We start from the raw sequence: 23,587 nt of genomic DNA, 5'->3' as shown, positions 1-23,587 counted from the left end.
GGATACTGTGCTTAGGTAGATAGGAAGATGCAAATGAATGAGGTATTGAACAATGAAGTAGGCGGGCACAGTGGAGACCAAGAGCTGTGCCGGGTTGCGGGGCCGCAGCGGCAGGATCCCCGCCATGCGGGAACTTTCAATTGCGGAGCCGGCATTTGCAAGCTCAAGTGGACCTAGTCTCACGGATCCACTCACGGATTCCAGGTGGAGCCTCAGCATCAGTCAACCCTCTCCATAAAAAGGACCCCACAACTTCCAACTTGCAGTACTTCTTTCCTCTTTCCTCCCCCGTGAAGCTTCGTCCTCTTCAACGCTGCGTTTCTATGCACCAACGGAGAGTTCTGCCTCGGCATTCCTTTCATCATGGCATATGAGAAATTCGGAGAAATCGCTTCACCTTCAGCCACCCCTCTGATCGCGTCAGGGTCGGCTCACTCCGGTGGCCTGGCTTTGTCAAGATTGAGGAGCTGCTGCCGGCAACGGTCTCACGCGATACTGCGTGTGTAATTGGCATCAGAAAAGCAGGCGGCTATCCTAGGCGGGCAAGCTGACGGTGTAGTCGCCCTTTGGGAGAGCCATTACGAAGCTTGTGGGTAGAATCACTTGAGTGCAATACGCAGCGTGCGGTGTCTGTCTTCTTCTTGGTAGACCTGTACAATCCGATTCCGATTACTCTGTTGAGGACGAAGCTTCACCACCCTTTTCTTTCTTAGGTATGAAGTCCACGTGTCGACCCTGGAGGACAAGGATACTACTAACAATGCTGTCAATAATCACTCGTCGTTGGCAAGCAACCCGTGCACAGATCTCGCCAAAATTATAACCCACCATCTTTTGAAGCTGAAGTCAACACTTTTTCATTCAACCGCTCCTCCCAAGGATATCGTTATCAGACCGCAAGAACATTAACCGCAATTTGGTGAGGTACAAAACAAAGCCACCCAATGGTGACTAGGGGCGGCTTGCTGGTAATAACGGTACAAACGTGAATGTGCTCGATCGAATCTTCAGCCGCGGCGAGGTGGTCAGCAAAATACAGCATCGAGGAGGGCTGTGATATAATCTGTCTCCAGACCAAACTGACGGCTGAGGCTTGGAAGCTTCATGATGTCTTTGATCTAGGCACCGCGATTAGTTTCAATAGCAGTCACACCGTTGTTTCCGAAGACAAATGCTGGACCGAGGCAGGTAAGCTGGCAACAATCAAATCATGAAATACAGCTGGCAGGTAGTCGCCCACACAAGTCATCATGAGGCTGGTAAAACATACAGCCTGGTGTGATGTGAAACTTACAATCCGGATCCGCTTGTTTGTCTCACCTGCTGGACGCCGCCCGACCACTATTTCTCATGTTGCACATAATAAATCTTGCTTCAGAATGTGCTGAACCAACCCTTCGCGTTCATCCTCAAGATTAACAGCCCAACAGCTCTTAGATCTACAGACCATCTGGTGACGTTAAGGCTTGGTGATGGCTTTGTGGTCCACCAGTAGAGACTCGATGAGGCTGAGACCTCGGGGAGTACACAGTTTCAACATTTTCGCTCTTGGGCAACACAAGATACTGAGCAAGGTGACTGATTAACCAATGCGTCGGAAGCTTTCATATCAATATCACGTTAGAAACAGAAAGGTCGATGCTGTTTACTTGCCTTCGATGCTCTATAACCTCTCTCGGCAAAGGACCAGCAGATCACGCTTGATGGCTGCCTCCTCAGACACACAACCGTACTCGTCTTGACAACAGAACTGCCCACCCCAGACCCACAGGCACACAAAAGGGAACAAAGTAGGAGAGGGATCTGAATGTGGGTATGCGGACAGGCGCAGTACAATCAAGAATCACCAGTACTCCGCCTAGAGAAAAGACGTCTGCGCCCCAGTCCAATATGCCGGAATCTCGGTCATCAGAAAGCACGAGCGCCTATGAGCGTGAGGACATCGACACCGCACAGGATGATGAACAGTCACCGCTTATCCAAGAGGCCAAAGGTGCCATCAGCTTCGACACTATATCATCTCCAGTCCGACCAACACCAACTTCACGGCAGCAGCCGAGTCGAAATCGCAGCAGTCTTGGCACTAGCTCCAAGATATCTACCGTGGATTTTGGCTACCCATCGAAATCAGCATCTGATTCAACAAGACGCAGGACCATGTCAGAAGAAGAAGACAGGACATTGCCTTCGTCACCACCACCACCACCCATCAAATCCAGCACCGACACGGGTTCATCATCTAAAGCACCCGTTGTTAGCCCGACAATGACGCAACTTCAAGCAGCAGCCGTCCGGTCTATGACGGCCGCCGAACATGGTACTTTCAAAGCCGACAATAACTTATCCTGGGGCGATCCAGCCGGTCTACCAATGCGCAGGACCAACGATGAGAACCTGGTGATATTCCGACGGGCGATCGGTATCAACAGCGGCCTGGCTGGGGAGTCGGACACGCGAAGCCTGGAGGAGGGTCGCAGGCGGGCGGTGGGCATGTATGCGGCGACAATGAAGGCGCAGCTAGAAAAACGGGTAAAGCATGCCCTGATCGACGTTTTGCTTTATGCCAGTCATCTTGCACAGATATTGATTGGAGCTACGTTGACTGCTCTGTGAGTTTCAGTTCCGCCATCTAGACTACTTCCCCCCTCCCCTATGGTATGGTATGGTTTCCAACTACCCGGCAGAGATATGCCATTAACACTTTACCTTGCCATCTAGCGGCCCGTCAGCAGGCAAACATGCCATCCTCATCACCGTCTTAGGCGCAGTCAACACCGTCATCGCCGGTGTGTTGGCGCTCATCAAGGGCCAGGGGTTGCCCGAACGGTTGCGGCACGACCAGGCCGAATTCAGGAAATTGCAAGACTGGATCGAGCAGACCGAGGCGTTGCTGGCCGTGGGTGTGATTGGACGGGACCGTAAAGAGGTCGGGCTGTTGATCCAGGTCGCGTTTAGGAAGTACAATGCTGTCAGGCAGTCGGAGGAGAATAACAGAAACGAGAATTATGTGAGGGTTGGTGCGGCAGATCCGTTGGGGAGTGGTAGTGGAGGTGCATCGGCGCCGGTGGAACATGTTGGTCATACGGGGAAGTTGTTGAATTTGGATGATCATGAGAGGAATACAGGGGCGTATCAGAGTGCGGGTAGTGGCCGCGGGAAAGGTAGTTCACACTCGGGAAACCAATGAGGATTCAACATTGTGTGAGTAGCCCTCGATATTTGTTCAAGGTGTTTGCATTGATGTGGCTGCAGATGGGTAATCCAAGAGGGAGGTGTTTTGGCTTGAATTTTGCTATATTGTCGTATCAAATCTTTAAAGGCCATTTATGACAAAGACAATGTCCAATCAACTGATGTGAACAAGATTGAGGGAACTGTAATGTGAAGGATAGCTGAATTCTCGTGCAGACCAGAGAAAGGGTTTGCCTTTCAGGGGAAGGTGGGGGCACAGATTGGCTAACTGCGCACTAACAGGATTTGGTGTGATTAATGTGCACAGGCGTTAGCGCAAGCTAGACATGCTTGGAATGCGGTCTCTCCACTAATCCCAACTCATTCTTCAAATCATTTTCCACTTCCAACTCAATTTCGCACAATGACTGAGGACAATAAACCATCACCTTATCTCAACCTGAGTTACACGTAAAGAACATGATTAACTCATGTCCAATTCCCATCAAGCACCAAGTGCCTCCTCCACCTCGGGAAATTTCTCCCGCTTGTGCTTCGCCTTCAGTGCCTCCCGCTCCTCCCACGTATACAGCCCGTCGCCGCTCTTCTCACCCAGATCACCACGCCCAACATACGTCTTCTTCAACCACTCCAGCGGCTTCTCGCCAGACCTTGCAAGTTCCGACCGTTGCTCGATATAATGCTCCTCAACATTGGCCACCACATCCAGCCCAACCTCATCCATGCGCTCACAGGGTCCCTTCTCGGCATGGAAAAAGTCGCGAAACAATGCGTCAATCTCAGCCGGCTGTCCGACCCCTTCCTGCAGCACCGCCAGCGTCTCGCGCTTGCATGCCGCCCAGATGCGGTTGAAAATGAACCCTTGCGACTGCACGCCGGGCGGCACCACCATGGGCGTCAAGCCCATGTTCTTCATCTCCCGTGTTAGGAACGGGAAAATCCCTTCGTACGTGTGCGAGGAGGACATCACCTCCACCATGACGTTGCGCGGCGGGATGTAGTAGTGCGTGTTGATGAGATGACCGGGGTTTTGCAGGTGCGGCGCCATTTCGGAAGTCATCAGGCTGCTGCTGTTGGACGCGATGATGCAGTTTTCCGGGAGAAGGCGCTCGATCTCGGCGAGGGCGGCGATCTTGAGGGAGAGGTTTTCGGGGAGACATTCGATTACCATCCACGGTCCCTTTTTGCGTGTCGATTTGGGTTCAGTGTCGTGCGCCGCGCTGAAGTCCAACTTTAGACCGTGGCGTTTGCCAGCCGTGGTTGCTTCTCGGAGGTCGCTGGTGAAGTGGACGGGGCCGGGATGGGTCCCGTGTTCGAGACAGTACTTGGCTAGGTTGTCGGTGATGTACTCGGTCGAGGAGCGGAGCGCGTTTTTGGAGATGTCGTACACCGTCACCGGGCGCAGCGCCGAGGCCCATACCAGCGCTACCCGACGGCCGATGTGGCCTGCGCCCATGATCAGGACGGGTTGTTCCCACATGTCTTGGTCGGTGGGTGGGTGCCATTGGGTGATGGACCGCGCGACTCGTTCGGGGGCCTGGGAGGTGAATAGCTGAGTAGCATGTCGGGGGAATTGCACTGGACTGCTGCGTGTTGCGCGCCCACGTTTTTGGAAAGATCCGATTGAGAGCCGCTGGCCGGAGAAATGGACACCATATGCGCGAAGAGAGAGAAAGCTGTCCCAATTCTTTTGGAGGTTGGAAGGTCGACACAAAAACGGTCGAGTTACTACTGACAGAAGAGCCATGCTGACTTTTACATTACTTCCAGGTTAATTACTTAAACTGGAACAAGGAGTATGAATATTTCATGTGGATTGGTGTTTGATGTTTATGAATTTGGCACGCAGAAAGAGCAAAACCCCAACAAGAGCGCGTTTGCAGTAAACGACTTGGGGCTTTATCGCCTAGACGACCAAGCATCTGTGCGTCACTTTAGATGGCGGTCACTGCTCAGACCTCGGATTCCTGGCAGCTGATGAACGTCGCATTGCCTCGCTCCTGCGTCTTTCAAATAATCTCGTCACTCTCCTGTAAGGCTGTCCTGAATACTGAGTTCGAACCCCTCAAATTCGCACAAGTCTATATAACAGTAGAGGTAGGTAACGTTTCCCGATGTTGGAACCCATCTAACTGCTATGTCTAGACTCGTCAGACATCGTTGCCCCCCTCCGGCCTCTTGAATCCTTCCCTTTCTGCTTCGCTTTGTTGCGCACTATCGACACCTCCGACCTCACATGCGGGATCGTGTAATGGGGATCCATCTTCGCCCACTCTTCATAATTCCACAGCCCCGGGGTGATGGCAAGAATAACCTCTTTACCCATTTCATCCCGTTGAAGGTCTCCCAGATCTCCTGTTGAATTGTTACTCACCACATACTCATCCTCAAGGTCTCTTAAGTGCATCTTGTCGGGCACGAAGGAATACCCAAACTTTTGATCCTCAGTCCGTGGATCTGTGTATATGAGCGCCCAATTCCCCGATGACCGCAACATTCTCGAGTTGAGGTCGCTGGCGTGGCCGATGATTTGCACCGCCAGCTCCTGCATTTCCCTCTCTCGCTCAGCCCTCTCTTCGTGAAAATATCTGCCTGTGCGCGGGGGGTGTTCTTGTTCTTTCTCCCTAAGGAAATCGAGGATGCCATGACAAAAGACCTCTTCGAAAGCACGCGCCACACGAGATGGACTTTCTTTCTCGTACATTTCTTTCAAGAAAGTCGCCAGTCGAGCCCTTTGCTCGCAGAGCTCTGGCACCGCTTCTCCAAAGTCCAGTCCTGCTGCCACTAAACGATGGTCACAAACAACAGATCAGCAAATGTTGCGAGTCACTAACAAATTATCCAACAGCAACTCGGACAAAAACTTACAAGAAGTAACCCAAAATTCCAGCAGCATCGCCCTCCCATGTCCGAAAGCAAAATACTCGGACCGTTGCCGATCAAACATCAGCTTATGCAACCTCCTCCAGATCAACGCCTCTAGCAACCACTTTCGAAGCGGCCCTTCGTCCGGTTTCCAGTACGCCTTTACATACTTTGTCATTTTTTTGAGCTCCTCCCAGACATCAGGTACCCGCTTAGTCCATTCTTCAAGGGTTCGATCCGTGGGAATCATTTTCACCAATTTTTGAACCAGAATCTTGAGATGGGCAAAGTCCCGCTTGAGATCTTCCACGGTGACGGGGTCGCCGTACTCAGGCCCGGATGCCCGCGTGAAGATGCCTTGGTTGTACTTCAAGCCGTTTCGCTTGGTGCGGGCTACTCTAATGTTGTATGCCTCCTGGAGTTGGGAGAGGCGGGATGTGATGCCGGACATGATGTGTTCTTCCTGGATGTCGGGGAGGTCGCGGTAGGTGCGTTCGGAGGGTACGCTTGAGATTGAGTTTGAGGAGGTGTCCGAGGAGGAGTCTGAGGGGTCTTTGTCGGGGTCACCGCCATCAGCGCCTGCTGCCGCTGCTGCTTCGGCTACATCTTCGTTCCCTTCGTTGAGATTTTCATCTACCTCCCCCCGCTCCTCATCTACAGCCTCATCCTCGTTCTCCCTCTCATCATCTTCTCTCCGATCCTGACTCTGACCCTCACCTGGACGCCGCTCATCAACATCAAACTGCACCTCCCTTTCCTGTACCCTCCCCATTCCATTCCTCACCGAAACTCTAACAGGCGGCGACTTCTTCTTCTTCTGCTGCTGCTTCTCCAGCCCCTCTCTAGCCATTCTGCCTGCCTCGTCATCTGCCTCCCGATTACTTCTATTTCCATCTGCTCTCTCTGCCCTCCCTGCTGCGTCCGCCCGCGCCACCTCTGATGACGTTCTTGGTTGCGCTCTCGGCCCCATTGATACTGACTTTCGAGGAATTTCGAAAGAAAGGCTTCCAGCAAGTTGAAAATTTCGGTGGTTGGGGTTGGTAGCGGTCTTTGCTGCAGCGGGGGACCTGGCTTTTTTTGCTGGTGGTTGGGCTTCATCCTCGTTTTCGGCTTCTTCGTTGTTGTTATTGTCTTTGTCTTCGTTCCCTTCCATAACCTCTGCGGTTCTTTTTCTGCCTGTTGCTGGATTGTTTGCTGTTTTCGCGTTGGGTACCGCCTCTGCACGCTTCGGAACGGCGCTCTTCATGGGCGCTACTTTCTTGGGGGAAGGAACCTTTTTAGCAGCAGCCTTTTTAGGAGCAGCAGCCTTTTTAGGAGCAGCAGCCTTTTTGGGGGCAGCCTTTTTAGGAGCAGCAGCTTTTTCCTTTCCCTTTCCCTTTCCCTTGGGTTTAACAGGCGGTTGCTCGTCCTTTCCGCCGTCCTCTTCGTCGTCCGCATCCTTCTCAGCCTCTTTCGCTGCCTTTTTTGCCTGCTGTTCTGCCTTCCTTTGCGCTTCTGCCTCGGCCTTGGCTGCCGCTTCGGCTTCTTTCGCGGCTTTTTTGTCGGCGAGGGCTTTTTGTCTCGCTGCTGCTGCTGCGCGAGGCATCTCGGCGGTGCTTTTTCCTTCTTTTTTTCTTCTTCTTTTTTTCTTGAGTGTCGATTCAGGTGAGGAATTTCAATGGATTGGACAAGTGTTGTGACAGGGGATCGTGAATGTGATTGAAGGTTCTTGAGGCTTTAAAACAAGTCTCAAAATGCTCTTTCTAGCCGAAGTGGTAGTATAAAATGATAGTGCTGAAACCTCTTGTCTTTCTGGCATGAGAATTGGAACTGACGAAGTCGGAAAAGCTCTCTTGGAACTCATTTCACTTCGCGGTGTTGCGCTTCCTATGGGGGTTATCTACGTTCGCATCGCCCAACAAACAATGGCTCCCTTGATGGCCGTTTGCGGATGTTTTTCCTTGGCGTCGGGTTTCTTCCTGGTGTCCCTTCTTTGTGTCCATGCTTCATTGTCACCTTTGAGCCATTACGCCGGTGAAAGTGTTCCGGACGCATTCTCTCTTTTTTTCGACTAAATGGGAAATTACGGAGCCAGTATAGTCCTACATTTGCACGTTCTTCTTTGCGCATATCTTTTTTTCTCACTATGCCATGATCGCCTCATAGAGTAGTGCGGAGATCTCCAATTTGAGCCAGTACCGAATCTGGTGGTGTTTGGCAGTTGTTTGGCATTTTTCTTTGTTTACTTGTACCCCAAGACAGCTACAACAATGAACAGGAAGGGACCAGTGCCGTTTTTGATGCAATTCGTTACCGGCGGTCTGGCCGGCAAACAATTGGGGGTTTTCCTTTTGGAGAAGGTGTCTTACCTTTGCATCATCATAGCACCGCGGTATAGCTACCTATGAGGCCAGTGGCAGGTATTACCGGCGTGTGTATACTTGCACTTCGTGCCTGACCCCTACAATGATCAAGGGCAGGAACACCATCAGCTGAGCGGAATGTCTCAGTACCCAGTGACTACTTCTCTCGGACTAGGAGGATGATGGTAAATCTCCAGTATTGCTTCATTGTCTTGCAAGGCTCTCAACGATGGCACGACGAGATTCGCTGACCCAGGCAATCGATAGTGTCTCATCAGATTCTGGGAAGATGTCAACACTCCTGTTCAACATCTGTGCATCACTTCTTCTTACAAATACAACACCTCATCAATAAATCGAGTAGATATCATGTCTGTTGCTGAGTCATGTACTGAATTGTCTTTCGATATCCAGCATGAGCGCAATGTCCGCGGATGGTAACATGGGGCGTTTTGTACACCTCTTCCGGCGTGTAAATGGTTAGCGCGGTACCGCCACCTTCTCTTCAACGATTAGCCCCTATTCAAGTCCCCGCGCTAGCGTTTTATATGCCGGAGAAGAAGTTTAGATCTGGAAGAAGATGGGCGGGAAGGTCCCAGAGTTGAAAATGCGAATATGCACGAGTGCCCACTCAGACCAATTACATTCGAACAATTTCTAGGCAACGACATTTGTCCCAAAACTACTTTATACACGGCAGGTGCCATATGGTGCTACCGTCACATCTCCGACAAGATACATAATAAGTTCACAAATCTGAGTATGAGGAATGCATTAAAGGTGGTACTCGGTGTGGTTGGTCATTACTCATGTCCGGATGTTACGTCAATCCGGGGTAGAAAGTAAACATACAAAAGGGGCAAGTTTTCGTCCTCTTGGCCTCCATCGACAGCATTGAGTGACAGGCTTCCTTCATCGCTTCCAATCATTGCCCAAGATGTTTCCCCCAGCCCTCACCCTCCTCTTAACTCCGGGACTAGTCGCTGCGGCGATCCAACCCCAAGCCTATGCCTCCTCAGCAGATGGCAGATACAAACTCTCCTCCTACAGCGCTCCGGTCCGGGGCACTGGCACTCCGGGATCCAACTCAACATGGAAGCTCACCATAGACGACACTCCCTCTGGCCGGAAGCAAACCATCAAAGGCTTCGGCGCCGCCGTCACCGACTCCACCGTGTCCGTCTTCAACGCCCTCCCCTCCGCCCAACGTACCGCCCTGCTCAACACCCTCATGACCACCGCCGGCGCCAACTTCGCCATGATGCGACACACCATTGCCTCCTCCGACCTCTCTGCCAACCCAGCCTATTCGTACGACGACTCCAACGGCCAAACCGACCTCTCCCTTTCCAACTTCAACCTCGGCGACCGCGGCAACGCCATGGCCTCGCTGCTCGCCGAGATGAGACGTCTCCAACCCGGCCTCACCATCCTCGGCTCTCCCTGGAGTCCACCAGGTTGGATGAAGCTCAACCGCGTGATTCAAGGTACCACGGTAAACAACAACCTCGACCACGCCTACGCCTCCCAATTCGCCCAGTACTTCGTCAAATACCTCCAAGCGTACCAAGCCAAGGGCGCCAAAATCGACGCCATCACCATCCAAAACGAACCGCTCAACTCGCGCGCGCAGATGCCGACCATGTACATCTACGCTGACGAGGCCGGTGATCTCATTCAGAACAACATCGGTCCAGCTCTGCGCAACGCCGGACTGGATACCAAAATCTGGGCATACGACCACAACACCGACCAACCCTCCTACCCGGCCACCGTCCTTTCTCGGGCGGGCGGGTATGTGCCCGCAGTGGCATGGCATTGCTACGCCAGCTCGCTGGACTGGTCTGTCTTGACCACCTTTCACAACGCCCACCCGGGCGTGGAGCAGTACATGACCGAGTGCTGGACGTCAGCAAGGCAGCCGACGCCGTGGAACTGGGCCGCAAGCTTCACCATGGGACCACTGCAGAACTGGGCGAGCGGGGTGACGGCGTGGGTGCTGGGGACGGATACCAATGATGGGCCGCACTTGACGGGCAGTGATGCCTGTGATAAGTGCACGGGGCTGGTGACGGTGGATACGGCGGCGGGGACATATAATTTGAGGGGCGATTATTATATGATGGCGCAGTTTTCGAAGTTTATGAGGAAGGGCGCAGTGGTGATGAGTGGAACGGGAAGTTGGACGTATGGGGATGGGAGCGGGCTCGAGAGTGTCGCGGCGACGAATGCGGATGATGGAAGTAGGGTGGTGGTGATTGAGAATCAGTTTGGGAATGAGATCTATGTGACGGTTGAGGCGAAGAGTGGGGAGGTTTGGAGCGGGTTGGTTTATAGGAACTCGGTGGTGACTTGGGTTTTGCCGGCTGCAGGGGTGTAAATATTGGGACGTGTTTAGATGTTTGGATTCATTCTAAAAGAAAGAAAAAAAATACGGGGTTTGGTCACTAGAGATTCCATTATGTTTTCTATGTGCTTGGATGCCAGTTTGGTTCAATGTTCTAGTATACATATGGCTTTATGAAATGCAAGCGCTTATAATCCGGAAGATAGACTCTTTGTGGTGCCGAGTTGGGCACACAATGGGCGGTAGATGATGGCATGTGGCATCCCCCCTTGTTCAGAAAGATTGAAGCAACATGAAGCAACTTTGTAGAGCAAATAATGTCGGGGAGATCATCAACGGGTGTTGTAGTCAACCTTCACGCTCTTGGAGCCTTCCTTCTTCCCGCCACGATAAATAGCAAACCCGACCGACTCTCCAGAGCAGTTCATTTCGAAACGATACCTCAGTTCACTGTAGGCTCCTCCGATCCTGTTCTTGCACTTCGGCAATGTGTGAGGGTCGATGACTGTCTCCCATTTGATCGAGCACAGCTCCTTGATGACTTCCGGGTCCCATCTGGTCGGAGGAGGGAAGATGTTCGTTTCGAATATCTCCACGTCATCCGGCGTCTTCATGGGTCCATTGCAATCAAATGTTCGCTCGACGCTAAGACTCATAGGCTTTTGAGCAGCAATTTCATCTCCCTGTTCATGGTAAGCTGTTTGTCACTATAGTGATTGTGGATTTCCTCGTGGATGGTACCTATCTCTTTAAGAAGCCATGCCATTTGGTTTCGTGCGAAATATTTCTGATCGATTTCACACAAATACTTGTCCTCAGGATCGTGACGCCGAGTGTCCCAAGGCTCGCTCAAACAGATGCCATAACTCGCCCGTGCAACTCTAGTTTGAACTTGAACAGAGAGCTTCCCAATTCCAGATTGGGTCGCGGCATGGATGACGGCCCCGCGGCAGATGGCCGTCCATCTATGAGTAGAGATTCTGTCAGTGTCTCTGTACCATGGAAGTGTAGAGGTAAGAATGAAACGAAGAGCTCTTACGGTTTATCCCCCTTTGCCTGGAGGACCTCTACCTCCGCGCCGAATATCTCGTTCACTCTATCGTATAGATAGTTGCAACGACCAAAGCCACCGACCAAAATGACATACTGTATCATCCTACTAGTCAGTAAAGGCAATAACGGATATTGAGAATCTGGTTGTCTTCGTCTTACCTTTGGGCTAACCCCCTCCTTCTCTTTGACGGCGTTGATTTGGCCATTAATGAGACGGTTGATCTTTTCAACGACGGGATTAAACGCTTCTCTAACGTCTTCAGGTGTAATAGTGATGGTCGGCAGGGACGCGGATGCTCCTATAGCGCGTCTCTCTTTTACCAACAAGCATTCCATGGGGATACGAATGTTGTAGGATTTTTTGGAGCTCATCTTGAAGTTCCTCTTGATGCCAGTCTCCCATTGAGTGCGAACCATGTCGCGCCGATTTGACTCGTCCATCTTCACCCACTTCTTGCCAAACTTGCTCTTGAGGACATTCGTGAAGGCTTCATCGAGGAAAACTGCGCCGCACAACCCACCTGTCACTGTATCAGTATCTGGGTATGCTTGTATGATACGCATGGAAAGGGCTGTAGATGCTTACCACTTCCTTTCACACACTCCTTGACGATCATGGGTTCGGCTTGAATCAGTTTGTACGATATTAGATCCACAGTTCCACCGCCGCAATCCGCCACGACGAATGTGTCTCCATCCTGCTCCAACATTCAAATTAGCGTCCTCTGATGTCGTCTGGCAATTTAATTGGGGGCTGCCTAGAAGATTGCTGACGTGCATTCCTCAAGGGGAGTTGACCTACCTTCACGTCAAAACGCCCTTCCATGTCCGCAAGAGTGGCTATGGCAGCCGCCTCAGGCTCAGAGATAAAAGTGAGTTGGGTCTCAACCCCCATCCTTTTGTCCAGCATACCAGCCTGCTCGGCCGCAAGTCTCATTTTCTCGCGTGCGTAGCTCGGCCAAATGGCCGGAAGCGTGATTACGATATGGAACTGAGCATAGTTGACCATGCCTTTGCTGATTGATCTGGTGATACAATCGATCGAGTGCTCCCAAAGATGACGCAGAAACGTCGTGACCGCTTCTTCTGCTGTCTTTTTGTGCTTTTGGAGGTACTCAAGAGCCTTCTTGATCTTGTCTGAAGTTCTGACTTCTTCCGGGATATCCTCATCGTTGAGGAGCAGAAGCTTAACCCATTTAAGCTGTTCCGATTCCGGCTCGATAGAATAACCCCAGGTCACCTTATTTCCAGGACCGTAGGTAATAGCGGTGGGTGCCTTGCACTCATCAGTGTTGTCACTCGTGTCAGCATCCCAACTGGTTATGATCTCGATTTTGTCAACTTGGTTGGACCAGGTGAAAGCGACACCGGAGAAAGTGGTTCCGAAATCAATCCCGACGATGACAGTTCCTTGAGAATTTGCCGATTTGCGGGGAGATTTCGGCGGGGTTGAAGGCATTTTGATCTCAGTGAAACTAAAAAGAGTAGATCTGTGTGGAATCTCTGGAACCGTGATAATCTTGTACTTGGAATGAATAGAGGTAATTATTAGTAATGTTCTGCGTTATTTTTATGATAATTGCTCAAGATCCGTGTTTGACATGATGACTAGATCAAGAAACACTCATGAGTCGGGGTGCCAGAGGGTAGCTGACCGTGATGTTGAAAGAATAAGGTAAGGGCTGGATCATAACAAAGTTATCATAACAGCTTCAATAGTCCAGCAGCTTACCCTGTGATTTGAGAGGGAGGGTGGCAGCTTCGTGGAAGCTAGGGAATACCAGCAGAGTGTTATCTGCCTTTATTACTTGCAGGGAGATGTATTGTGAGTGAACGAGTTGTTAGATGTATCGTGTGAGAACAAATTGGAATGGTTTGACGGAAGTTAGATGTGCCGTTTATGAAAGATATGATATTGGGGAGGGACTGAAGGAGACTTTCGGTCTAGCCGTACCATCGGAGAGGAAGTGTGAGTGGGGTATTCCACGAACTCATGGTTTGGGAGGAAGTCCTCAGGAAAAAATACAGAAGTAGGATGGAGGTAGTGGTCCCATCTATTCGCCGAGAAGGGTGGGATGACGAGAGATATGGCTGTTTCAGATTGATCTGGGCTTCAAGATTTCTGTTTATGTCTCCAAGAAGTAACTCGCTGCCCGTTTGATAAGGAGGAAGAGACGAAATAACGTCCTTGTAATCAAGCATGTACAAGGCTGTCTCTCCGAAGTGGAGGTAACTTCATCTTGCCTGTGACCACCAGGTACTTCTGGATGTACTCGGTTTTCTATTCCTGCCAGCGAGAGTTACTTATGGGCAGTACTTCGAACGAGTGCTTGTAGATGTATACAAATTCCATACGAGATAAGGGTAAGTAAGGTAGGTACGTACCTACAGGTACCTCTGTGCCAACGGTCCTCTTCGAAGGAGGGAATACTCCGAGTCAAAGATAACAAGATCAGACCGCAGTCGGTCAAATCTGAACTTCTGCGATTGGATGGGGGAGGCTGGTACTGCTGATCTTAGTTCTATTGCTTTTCAAATCTGTTCATAAATCTGATATTCAACGGCAGGCCTTTGGGTCCTCCTTCGACAATTCTGGATCACTACCCGGCTGTCTAGCGAGGGGGTTCACTCCGTCGATATTCATAAACGATATTGATTGAGTTTGATTTGGAACACGTTTCTCTCCTCGCCTCACTATACAGCTTCGCACCTTGTGCTTGAAGAGTATCAACATCTACTTACTATCGTGCTAGCTGCGTACTTTCTGCAACAGATTTCGGAACTTTGTTCTCAACGAATTCTTCCCTTGTCATCACAAGCGCTGCTGGACGAACGCGCTCTTCTACCAAGGAGAAGTTGCCTCCGAGGGGGCTTTCGAAGGACATCCCTAAGCCATCAGCAATCGGTGAGCCTTATCCCACTTTTTCGCCGCTGCGCATCCAAGTAATTACAAAAAAAAAACACAACAACAACATTATCAAAGTCCGATATCACTGAACACACGCTTTATCAAGCGCTGTGGCCCAGTGAGCATTTCTCGTGCTCTCAACTCACCAAGCCTACATAAGCACTCGTCACCTACGGACCACATATCAATCATGGATCTCAACCACGGTCTATCGCCCGCTCATAACCCCGGCAACTCAGCTGGTGAAATGACCGATGATCAAAAAAGTAACATGAAGGTAGCTTCTCATCATGCAAGACTGCATCGGTCAACCGGACAACAAGCGAGCCGTGTCGCCCAAAACATTGACAAGGGAAATTCCGGGCCAGTTGAAACCGAGTCTGCCATCTCCAGCATCGAACATCAGACACTGCGTCAACAGATGAAGATCAAGCAAAAAGGCCATGGTCAATTCATCTCGAATTCCACGAAGCACTCTCAGGAGTCCGAAGAGAATCGCAATGGAATCCTGAATCACTTTCACAGTCATAGCAACGGCGAGCGTTACAGGAAAGAGCATGCCACCAGGTCTAAGAAGATCAAACGTAAGAGAGATGACACGGAGGAGCAGAGAGAATCCATTGCCCGAAGTTTACCAGTGTCCATTGTCCGACTCTCACCGGGAATCGTAATGCAAGAAAGGGAAGAAGGGCCAAAGAAGACGTACTTCAACACACAAGAGACTGCGGATGCAGCTCGCATCCGAAGCCTGGAAGCCGAGAACGACCTCCTCAAATCCGAGATAAACGAACTTGAGAGAGACTTAGATAAGACACGGACGGAGCTTCTTGAGGAACTTTCCGAGCTGCGATCCAAGAACTACGTTAACCCCACCAAGGACGCCGATTCAGAGATTGGAAAAGACTGGGAACATTTGGTCTTCTTGATTGAACAGTTTGTCAGCAACCACTTTCCCACTATGCTTCTCTGGGAAGACATTCAGCGAGCTGGCACCGTCAAGCAGTACTCGCCCATTAGCAACGTATGTGCAGAGCCGGAGTCAGTCCTCCAAAGCGGATACATATATCCATACCTTGTGGAGAGCATGGTGTGGCGTTTTGTCAAGAAAGAAGTTTTTGACCCTAAGTCAAAGCTGTGGGCAGGAAAGATTGGTGAGAAATTCGATGATATCTGCGGCAAAATCACAGGTAAGCTGATCCGCCCGAAATGTATCACCTGCCATTCAGCTTCGGTCAAAACACTAACAAAGATTTATCAGGATGCGTCAAGAAATTTCCCGTCAACGAGACGACAAAATTCAACACAGCTTTTCATGAATGGAGATCACGATCTGTGAGCTTCCTTGTTGACCTGGGTTTGGACAGGAAGTCGAGAGATCATTCAACTGCCAGGGAAATGATGGAAGAGTTACGGCAGTTCATCTCACCAAAGCCATCGAGGCGTCGGTTTTCCAAAGAAACTTTGGTAGACGCTGCCGAGATTATCAGAAAAGCTGTTGACATCGACATTCAGCTCAGAAAGTCAAAAGCTTACTTCCCTATCATTTTCTCTGGTGCCGTACAGTCGAATCAATCTCGGTTCTTTGGGTTTTCTTTTAATGCAGGAATCATGGGTAAAATTTCCCTTGGGCTGAGCAGCGATCAACTGGACCAAACAAGCCCTCCCATCGTTGACATGGCGATATCACCAGGCTTGATGAAGCGCGGCAATGCTGATGGCACAAACTACGAATCCACGAAAGTATTGGCCAAAATGAGAGTTATTTGCGACCTAGATGCCTTCTTCAATGATGTCGATGATGAGGAAGACGACGAGGAAGTTGACAATTCAGACGCTTCAGTGCACATGGCTCCGGAATATGCGAATGATTCTGAGGGATCCGATCTAACGTGCACGGAGAGTCCATTGGCTCAAAATGGAGAGCATGGGAACAAAGAGGAGACAGAGGAGTCGAACATCATTGTGGCCGCACATGCGTTCGCCAAAGCTGAGCTTGAAGAGCAGGAAGGTGGCGCGTGTGATGTCGCAGAGTCGAAGCCCAACTCGCCGGATTCATCTCCATTGACCGTGAAGGGGGAGGTCGTCAGTGCGGAGATGGTCTATCCTCATGCAGAGAATGCTGCAGGAAGCTCGGAAGCCATGGATCTTGACGGAGGTGCCGATCTTGCCAATCAACCACCGGCCCCGAAGGTTGACCACGACGGAGACCTGCAAATGGAATCAGTCTAGGTCAGGCTCCGCACAGAACAGAACACATCTGACGCCATTCTTGCCTACCGGCCTTGAGATGATACCTACTTATCATCTGGTCAAACGCCTTGTTTTCTCAATTTGCTAGAGCTAAGAGAAAAAAAAAAAAAGAAAAAAAAACCAAAAAAAAAGAAAACAAAGCCAAAAAAAAAAAGAAAAAAAAAGGGAAACAGTCCAGGGTTCGTGCAGACGGCTGCCTGCTCCTTAAATGGAGGGATTAAAAAGAACGTTTAGCATTGAGTACCGAAGCGAGGAGTGATTGGAGGAAGGAACGAAGCAATTCACCTTGTACGAGTTTTCAATCTCGAGTAGGTAGCTAGAAAAGACTTGCTGAAGAGATTCGGGTTCATCATGGAAAGAACGGATAGTAAAGCTCGAGAATTAGAGGATTAGAGGACAAAGGTACCAGCTTTTAGAGCTATGGTAACCACACATGACGCATACAGTCTCGTGTTGGTTTCCACTTGGTTGTCAGCTTGATACTTCCTCCTGGCATGCTGGACGTGATCGCTGCCGAATGGACCTTATAGGGATTGAATGGAAAGTACTAAAAAGATTCGACCAAGTGTATTTTACGATAAAAAGCTTAGGAAAATTGACCCAAGGTCTCGAGCTAACAAACGGACCAGTATTGGACCGCATATTCCACGACCATCAATGACCTGTTGTCCTGGAGAGTGTGGTTCTTTGGGTCTTCAGTTTAGGCAATACGGGCTTGGGAACGGACCATGACGACCTTGACCGGTGGACTTGACTCGCTGTTCCAGCTCCTAATCCCGCTCTTTAGCTTCATCGCCTCTTTTTCTTATCGTCGCAGACCGCGCGATAGTTTTGCAGCAGGCCTGAATAACGAGTGTTGTGTTTAAACTTTACGCTCTTGTGAGCCTGATGGCGGCAGAATGGATGCCCTAACAATTCAACAGACTGGCTAATATTTACGATGAACAGCCTTTCCGTTGTTTGGAGGATCGTAAACGAGCAACCTAAGAGTTTTCTGTCTCTTTTTGGTGGCCTATGAATTGAAGAAATACACCTTCTAATCGATTGTTCTTACCTACTTCCCGACTCAGAACCCCTTTGTGTCCCTTCAAGCCTGACGCCCAAAACTCCATGCTCCAGCGATTACACAACCGAAATTCAAATGGGTGCCAAAGACAATGGGAAAGAAAACCGGTTTAAGTGGAGTTATCAGTCTTGGCCTTCTTCTTGGGACGCAGTTCATGGCTATACATGCGGAAGAATTCGGAGGGCTGGGTAGGCTGCTCGCCAGTAACGTCGTGGAAGGCCGTAGTGACGACGTAGTTGGTCTTGCCCTCGCGGACCAAGCTGTAGTACTCGAGGAGATACTCCTTCTCGGAGTCGTCGATGTCGGCTTGGGCCTTGAGGATTCTCTTGGCCTCGCGTCTGTGTTTGATGCGATGTTGTTAGCAATCATTGGGGAAAATAGCGTGAGTTGAATGGTGACAAAGGATAGAGAAGAAGAAAAAAAACGTACTCGGAGATGTTCTCAAACTCCATCTTCTGACCGACAGCCTGGCTAGCAGCCTCAGCCAGCTCCTTTCCAGCGCAAAGCATGGGACCAGTGACAATCATCATCTGGCCGCGGTGGCGATCATCGAAGCCATGCTTGCCCTTACCAGCGAGGACACAAGCAGCGACGTACGCAATATCACCCAGAGCAACGGGAGCAAACTTGTGGTTCTCGCCAATGGGCAGAGGGAGGATACCGTTCAACTGTGCTTGCTGAGAGTACAACAACAAGTTCTCGGCGTAGAAACCAGCGCGGATGACACAGGGCGAGTGGCCTAGATCGACGCTCGGGTCGCCCTTGGAGCTCAAGACAATGTTCTCAATGTCGATGAACTCGCGCAAACGGGGCTGCTTGCGTCTCTCGGCATAGTCGCAGCCGGCAGCAGAGATGAGCAGCACGTTCTGGACGCCGGCCTTCTTGGCGGCCTCGCACAGCTCGATGGTGATGTCGACCTTGTCCTTGTGGGCGGGAGGGATCACGCAGATGGTGTCGCAGCCAACCTCCTTAAGAGTCTTAACCATCTGGCGCTCGCGGCCAGGGTGGTGCGGGACGATCTTGGCTCCGAGGGACTCGAGCTCCGTGCACTTTGGGTTGGTAGGGTCGAGAACCAGGCCGGTGATGCTATCGATTCGCTTGGCGAACTTGCTCTCCTTGAGGAGTAGCTCGGCAATGAGAAAGCCGGTCTGGCCTTCGCTGGCGGTGATGCAGATGTTGCGAGTCATGGTAGATTATCGGGGTGTGTGAGATGGTCTGATATCTTGTGATTTCTTGGGCTTGTTGTGGTGGGTTCAAGTCTTGAGAGGAGGCGACCGCGGCTGGAGTAAAAACGGGGAAGTAAACTTGAGATGGGCGCACATCTTGTGATTATCTGTCTGCCAGATGTCAGTCAACGTCATTATCATCCATTCGGCACAAGCACAGTCCAGCTGCGCGTTCTGTTGCTGCGCGTTTGCTTCCAGATTCAATCCAATCTGGCTTTGGAGAATGATGCAGTTGACGTCACGGCTAGGAAGGAGCGCGCCTGAGGGGCCTTTAAGGTTCCCGTTACCCCGGAGATTCTGCTCCTAGACCACCTGTCACTGTCTTTGTTTTGGACGATTTTTCATAACTATCGTCATCGTTGTCGCTGTTTGCCGCAATAGAGGGGGACCCCGGCCTTGCTGAAAAGGGTCCGTTCTTGTCGTTCAATGCAAACAACCACGTGCCATCACCACAAACCGGTGTCGCAATCCTTAACTACAAGAGAAGAAATTTGAACCCATTAGCGACACATTGCCGCAGCTATGATGAAGGATCACGGTCTTTGTGTCATTGTTGAGGAGAAACTGTCTTCCGATGAAGCGATATAGGATAATGGCAAGGATTTGTGACGCCATAGAAACCTCTGAGAGGTATCCCCTAATACCTCTCTCTATCGCCTTAGAGGTCCTTAAGACTAGAAGAAAGCCTTCAAGACTAGGTAAAACACTAAATACAAAGACAAAATCTATAACTAGTGGACTTTGGATTTTTGTACTGGACTAACACACAAACCAGGACTGGATTGTATGTGTGTTTTTTTCTTCTTGTCTCGCTACCCTCTTTCTCACTCGTGTTACCAAGGTTCGAAGGGCGACATTGGTTCATCATAGAGTCCACGATCATAGACTATAGACACTCGAAACTCTGGCCAAGAGGGCTGCCCGTAGACTTTGATTGGCGACCTTAAATCACTTCACTGCTCATCACTCGTTTTTATTCTTCAAGCACAAGAAGTTCTCACGCCTTTGCAATCCACGATGGCTGAGCTATTCCAATACACCCATCACAACTTAATCTCCTCCGTACGTCCAAAGAAAACTAACACCTCACCTCCCCTCTCACTCAACCTCAGCAACCTCACAAATCGTCTTCCAAAGCTGTCCCTCCTCATGCGCAAATCTCCCCAAGAACAATCCATCCACTCCATCATCCTCTTTCAGTTGTCCAAACAAACCCGGCCCCGCGCTGCCTCCATACAAAATCCTCGTCACCCCGCCCCTTTCCTCCCTCCCCCTCATCACCTCACTTTTTCGTATAGTCCTCACCACCCCCCTCACATGTCCCACCCCCGCAGGCTCCTTCGCACCAATAGCCCAAACAGGTTCGTAAGCTAGCCAAACTTCTTTTGTAGGGTCAACACCCTCCAGACATCGCTCCACCTGGCCGACTACCTCCTCCGCCGCTTTTCTGATCGCTACCTCGCCCGGGGCAGGTATTTGACCAGGGGAGCCTTCACCAACGCAGATGAGGGGAATCATTCCGTTTCGTATGACTGCCTGAGCTTTGAGGCTGGTGATGGCATCTGTTTCGGCAAAGTGGCGGCGCCGTTCGGCATGGTTGAGTTCGACTATTCTGCACCCTATCTCGGCCAGGACGGCGGGGGATACCTCGCCTGTGAACGGACCGGAATCTTCCCAGTGGCAGTTTTGCGCGCCGAAGAGGATTTTGGGATCAGTTGGGTCAGATTGACTTGGGTGGTTCGCGGTGCGGTTGATGGCAGACTGCAAAGAGAGGTGGTCGGGGATGATGAATATGTCGATCTTGGAGGCGAGGGCGGCAGCCAGATTGTTTCTGTTGTTGGACTGCTCGGTTTTGGTGGAGGTGTGGTGCTGCATGAGGTCGAGGAAGGAGGTGATGAAGTTGGTGGTGCGGGCGTGGGAGAAGTACATTTTTGTTGAAACGCCTACAAGACGCCGGCGCTCACGGGAAGGTGGTGAGGAGGACATCGTCCGAGATTCTTGCTTGACTTCTCTTTCAAGGGTGTTTTGTTGAAGTCTGCGATGGTTGTTGACGTGGTTTGGTGGTGGTACTTAGTCTAGGTATGGTTAGAGAGGATTATAGTTCCTAAGCTGATGGAGAGCGTTCAGTTAGAATTCAGTTTGTCTGTGATTTTTTCCGTGCAAAGAATCGTCACCCATACCACTATTTGCTACTACCTCAATCTTGATCTGATCTCAATACCAACAATGACTTACAACGAAGAGACACTATCTGTTTTCTTGACATAGGTTGATGACAATCCGAGGAAAGGAACATTCACTGTTTGGAAGCTAACCTGAATCCTTGCGTACCCCGCGGATAAGCGCATCCTATACCCGTATCTAAGCTATCTCTTTTCTCGGGCCCGGGTAAATTGCAACATCACCTTTCCCCCCCCCCCCCCCCCCTCCCCCTCGTCCGCCAATTTTCTCCCAAAGTCGTGTGTATTGTCCCAAACCGCGCGGATGCCCCTTCTCGGTTAAGTCTGATTTTACAGAAATCCGGGGGATCTACACAAATCCACAAACCCACAAACCCACAAACCCCCCACAATCTATTGCGACCAACAAATTGTCAATCTGTCATGTGTGAAGCTCGTGGTCGCGTTGGATATGTGACGCTCTTGGCGTTTGTGCTAACGTTATTTCCGTCCCAAGCTCGGGGGAATGCTACCCGAGCCCACTTACACTGCACCATTCAGTCAGGGCATCTTCGCCGTTGGGGGGTCGGATTACGATATCCGAAAAAAGAATCACAAGAACAGGACAGGACAGGACTTGCAAAGCTTTCAGGGTCAAGGGTTTTCCCCAGGTTTTCCCCACGATTAACATGGCGGATCCGGGCTCTGGAGTCTGGACTCGTGGGGAGATGGAGAATGGATTGACATTGCATTCAAACAGAAACTGGGGAAAGACTTGACACTCGAAGCAACAACAACAACAACAACAACAACAACAAAAACAACAACAACAACAACTTCACTTTCATCTTCTTCGTTCTACATAGTTACTATTCCGCTGACCTGTGTCGAAACAAACCGCAAACTGCCCGAAATCAAAATGCCCACACCTACCCAAATTCATGACGAGTGAAAGAAAAGGAAGGCATTGCAAACAACGAGAAAAAAAAAAATGTCCAGTCTAACTAACACCCCTTCACCCACTCCGCCTCTCTACCCCCTTCCCTCCCCTCATACTCATGAATAGCCCTCACCTTCTCCGCACTAGCACTACTCTCATCAAACACATACCCCAACCACTCTTTCGCCAGTCTCCGCGCAAGTTCCAGCCCGACCACTCGCTCACCCATACACAGCACCTGGGCATTATTGCTCAACACGGCTCTTTCCACAGAAAAGCTGTCGTGGGCCGTAACCGCCCGGATACCCTTGATTTTGTTGGCCGCGATGGCCACCCCTAATCCGGTGCCGCAGATGAGTAGGGCGCGGTCGCATTCGCCCGACGCCACCAGCTTGGCGGCTGCGGCGGCGATGTGTGGGTAGGCGGTGGACTTGTCTTGAGAGTCGTGGGCGACGCCGACGTCGACGACGGAAATTACGCGAGGGTCAGAGGAGAGGTCGGATTTGATTTTGTTCTTGTAGTTGATGCCGGCGTCCTTTTAATTGGAAAGGAAGGGGTTGGTTAGTAATAGATCCTGTTGAGGCCTACTATACAACTTTGATAGAGAGAAGGGGGTTCGAAGAGGGAAGACTACTGTACTGACATCGCAGCCGACGGCGATGCGCCATCGTGGTTGTGGTGTTGTTGTTGTAGACATTTTTGCTGGTGATATTAGTCTAAACGTAAAAACTTGTCCGAAAGAACAACCGAAGACCGCCTTCTTTGTTCTTAATAACCTTACAAGCACCCATAACGTCGAGATCACAAGGTTGGTATGTCATGACTAATGACCGGCAACAGCTCGTCGAGTGAAGCCAAGCTATCAGGCGAGGGGACTCGGATTTAGCCAGGACGTGATGCCCTTCTGGGTAAACCGGAAGAATTGGGGGTCACTCCCGCCCCAATATTGACGCCACCACTCCCCGGAGCCCGATTTGATTGCCCCTCTCTGACACACGTCTGAATATTGAGGAAGCCGCTTACGCTACGGCAATTGAATGGTCTGGGACGGAAATCATGCAAACGGCACGGTGGGTTGAGGAGGGGGAAGCGAGTAACACACGAGTGTCCCAGGCTCATACCGGACGATATGACCCATGCTGGATTGGAGGAATTCTACATGGTCAATATCTCTGAGGACTTTCCGATATCACAAGACCTGATACATCCTCATAAGCATACATTCTTCTTGTATCTTCT

The 23,587-nt window shown here is 50.6% G+C and overlaps 9 protein-coding genes across 9 annotated transcripts; 3 read left to right on the top strand and 6 right to left on the bottom strand.

The window, feature by feature from the left end:
• Window positions 1-1,890: 1,890 nt before the first annotated feature.
• On the top strand, window positions 1,891-3,187 carry NEUTE1DRAFT_99581 (uncharacterized protein; the record flags this gene model as incomplete). The annotated part of the gene is made up of 2 exons (XM_009851340.1): window positions 1,891-2,609; window positions 2,719-3,187. 2 exons carry the CDS (start codon window positions 1,891-1,893, stop codon window positions 3,185-3,187), a joined length of 1,188 nt encoding a protein of 395 aa, XP_009849642.1.
• A 489-nt stretch (window positions 3,188-3,676) lies between these two features.
• Window positions 3,677-4,939, bottom strand: NEUTE1DRAFT_108935 (uncharacterized protein; the record flags this gene model as incomplete). Its single annotated transcript, XM_009851339.1, has 1 exon — window positions 3,677-4,939. The coding sequence occupies one exon, from the start codon at window positions 4,937-4,939 to the stop codon at window positions 3,677-3,679; it is 1,263 nt and encodes a 420-aa protein (XP_009849641.1).
• A 381-nt stretch (window positions 4,940-5,320) lies between these two features.
• NEUTE1DRAFT_108934 (uncharacterized protein) lies at window positions 5,321-7,642 on the bottom strand (the record flags this gene model as incomplete). Its single annotated transcript, XM_009851338.1, has 2 exons — window positions 5,321-5,976; window positions 6,061-7,642. 2 exons carry the CDS (start codon window positions 7,640-7,642, stop codon window positions 5,321-5,323), a joined length of 2,238 nt encoding a protein of 745 aa, XP_009849640.1.
• Window positions 7,643-9,299: 1,657 nt separating this feature from the next.
• NEUTE1DRAFT_79465 (beta-1,6-glucanase Neg1) lies at window positions 9,300-10,944 on the top strand (the record flags this gene model as incomplete). The annotated part of the gene is made up of 1 exon (XM_009851337.1): window positions 9,300-10,944. The coding sequence occupies one exon, from the start codon at window positions 9,337-9,339 to the stop codon at window positions 10,777-10,779; it is 1,443 nt and encodes a 480-aa protein (XP_009849639.1).
• A 134-nt stretch (window positions 10,945-11,078) lies between these two features.
• Window positions 11,079-13,258, bottom strand: NEUTE1DRAFT_39823 (uncharacterized protein; the record flags this gene model as incomplete). Its single annotated transcript, XM_009850516.1, has 6 exons — window positions 11,079-11,425; window positions 11,488-11,711; window positions 11,786-11,892; window positions 11,959-12,320; window positions 12,386-12,497; window positions 12,602-13,258. The coding sequence occupies 6 exons, from the start codon at window positions 13,256-13,258 to the stop codon at window positions 11,079-11,081; spliced, it is 1,809 nt and encodes a 602-aa protein (XP_009848818.1).
• Window positions 13,259-14,897: 1,639 nt separating this feature from the next.
• On the top strand, window positions 14,898-16,936 carry NEUTE1DRAFT_108931 (uncharacterized protein; the record flags this gene model as incomplete). The annotated part of the gene is made up of 2 exons (XM_009851336.1): window positions 14,898-15,894; window positions 15,966-16,936. 2 exons carry the CDS (start codon window positions 14,898-14,900, stop codon window positions 16,934-16,936), a joined length of 1,968 nt encoding a protein of 655 aa, XP_009849638.1.
• Window positions 16,937-18,132: 1,196 nt separating this feature from the next.
• Window positions 18,133-19,210, bottom strand: NEUTE1DRAFT_136471 (uncharacterized protein; the record flags this gene model as incomplete). Its single annotated transcript, XM_009851335.1, has 2 exons — window positions 18,133-18,361; window positions 18,453-19,210. 2 exons carry the CDS (start codon window positions 19,208-19,210, stop codon window positions 18,133-18,135), a joined length of 987 nt encoding a protein of 328 aa, XP_009849637.1.
• A 1,137-nt stretch (window positions 19,211-20,347) lies between these two features.
• Window positions 20,348-21,178, bottom strand: NEUTE1DRAFT_136470 (uncharacterized protein; the record flags this gene model as incomplete). The annotated part of the gene is made up of 1 exon (XM_009851334.1): window positions 20,348-21,178. One exon carries the CDS (start codon window positions 21,176-21,178, stop codon window positions 20,348-20,350), a length of 831 nt encoding a protein of 276 aa, XP_009849636.1.
• Window positions 21,179-22,412: 1,234 nt separating this feature from the next.
• On the bottom strand, window positions 22,413-23,045 carry NEUTE1DRAFT_99573 (uncharacterized protein; the record flags this gene model as incomplete). Its single annotated transcript, XM_009851333.1, has 2 exons — window positions 22,413-22,883; window positions 22,992-23,045. The coding sequence occupies 2 exons, from the start codon at window positions 23,043-23,045 to the stop codon at window positions 22,413-22,415; spliced, it is 525 nt and encodes a 174-aa protein (XP_009849635.1).
• Between the last annotated feature and the right edge of the window lie 542 nt (window positions 23,046-23,587).

This window comes from Neurospora tetrasperma (genome assembly GCF_000213175.1).
Source record: "Neurospora tetrasperma FGSC 2508 unplaced genomic scaffold NEUTE1scaffold_2, whole genome shotgun sequence".
NCBI lineage: Eukaryota > Fungi > Ascomycota > Sordariomycetes > Sordariales > Sordariaceae > Neurospora > Neurospora tetrasperma.
This window is presented reverse-complemented; position numbering and strand designations above follow the sequence as displayed.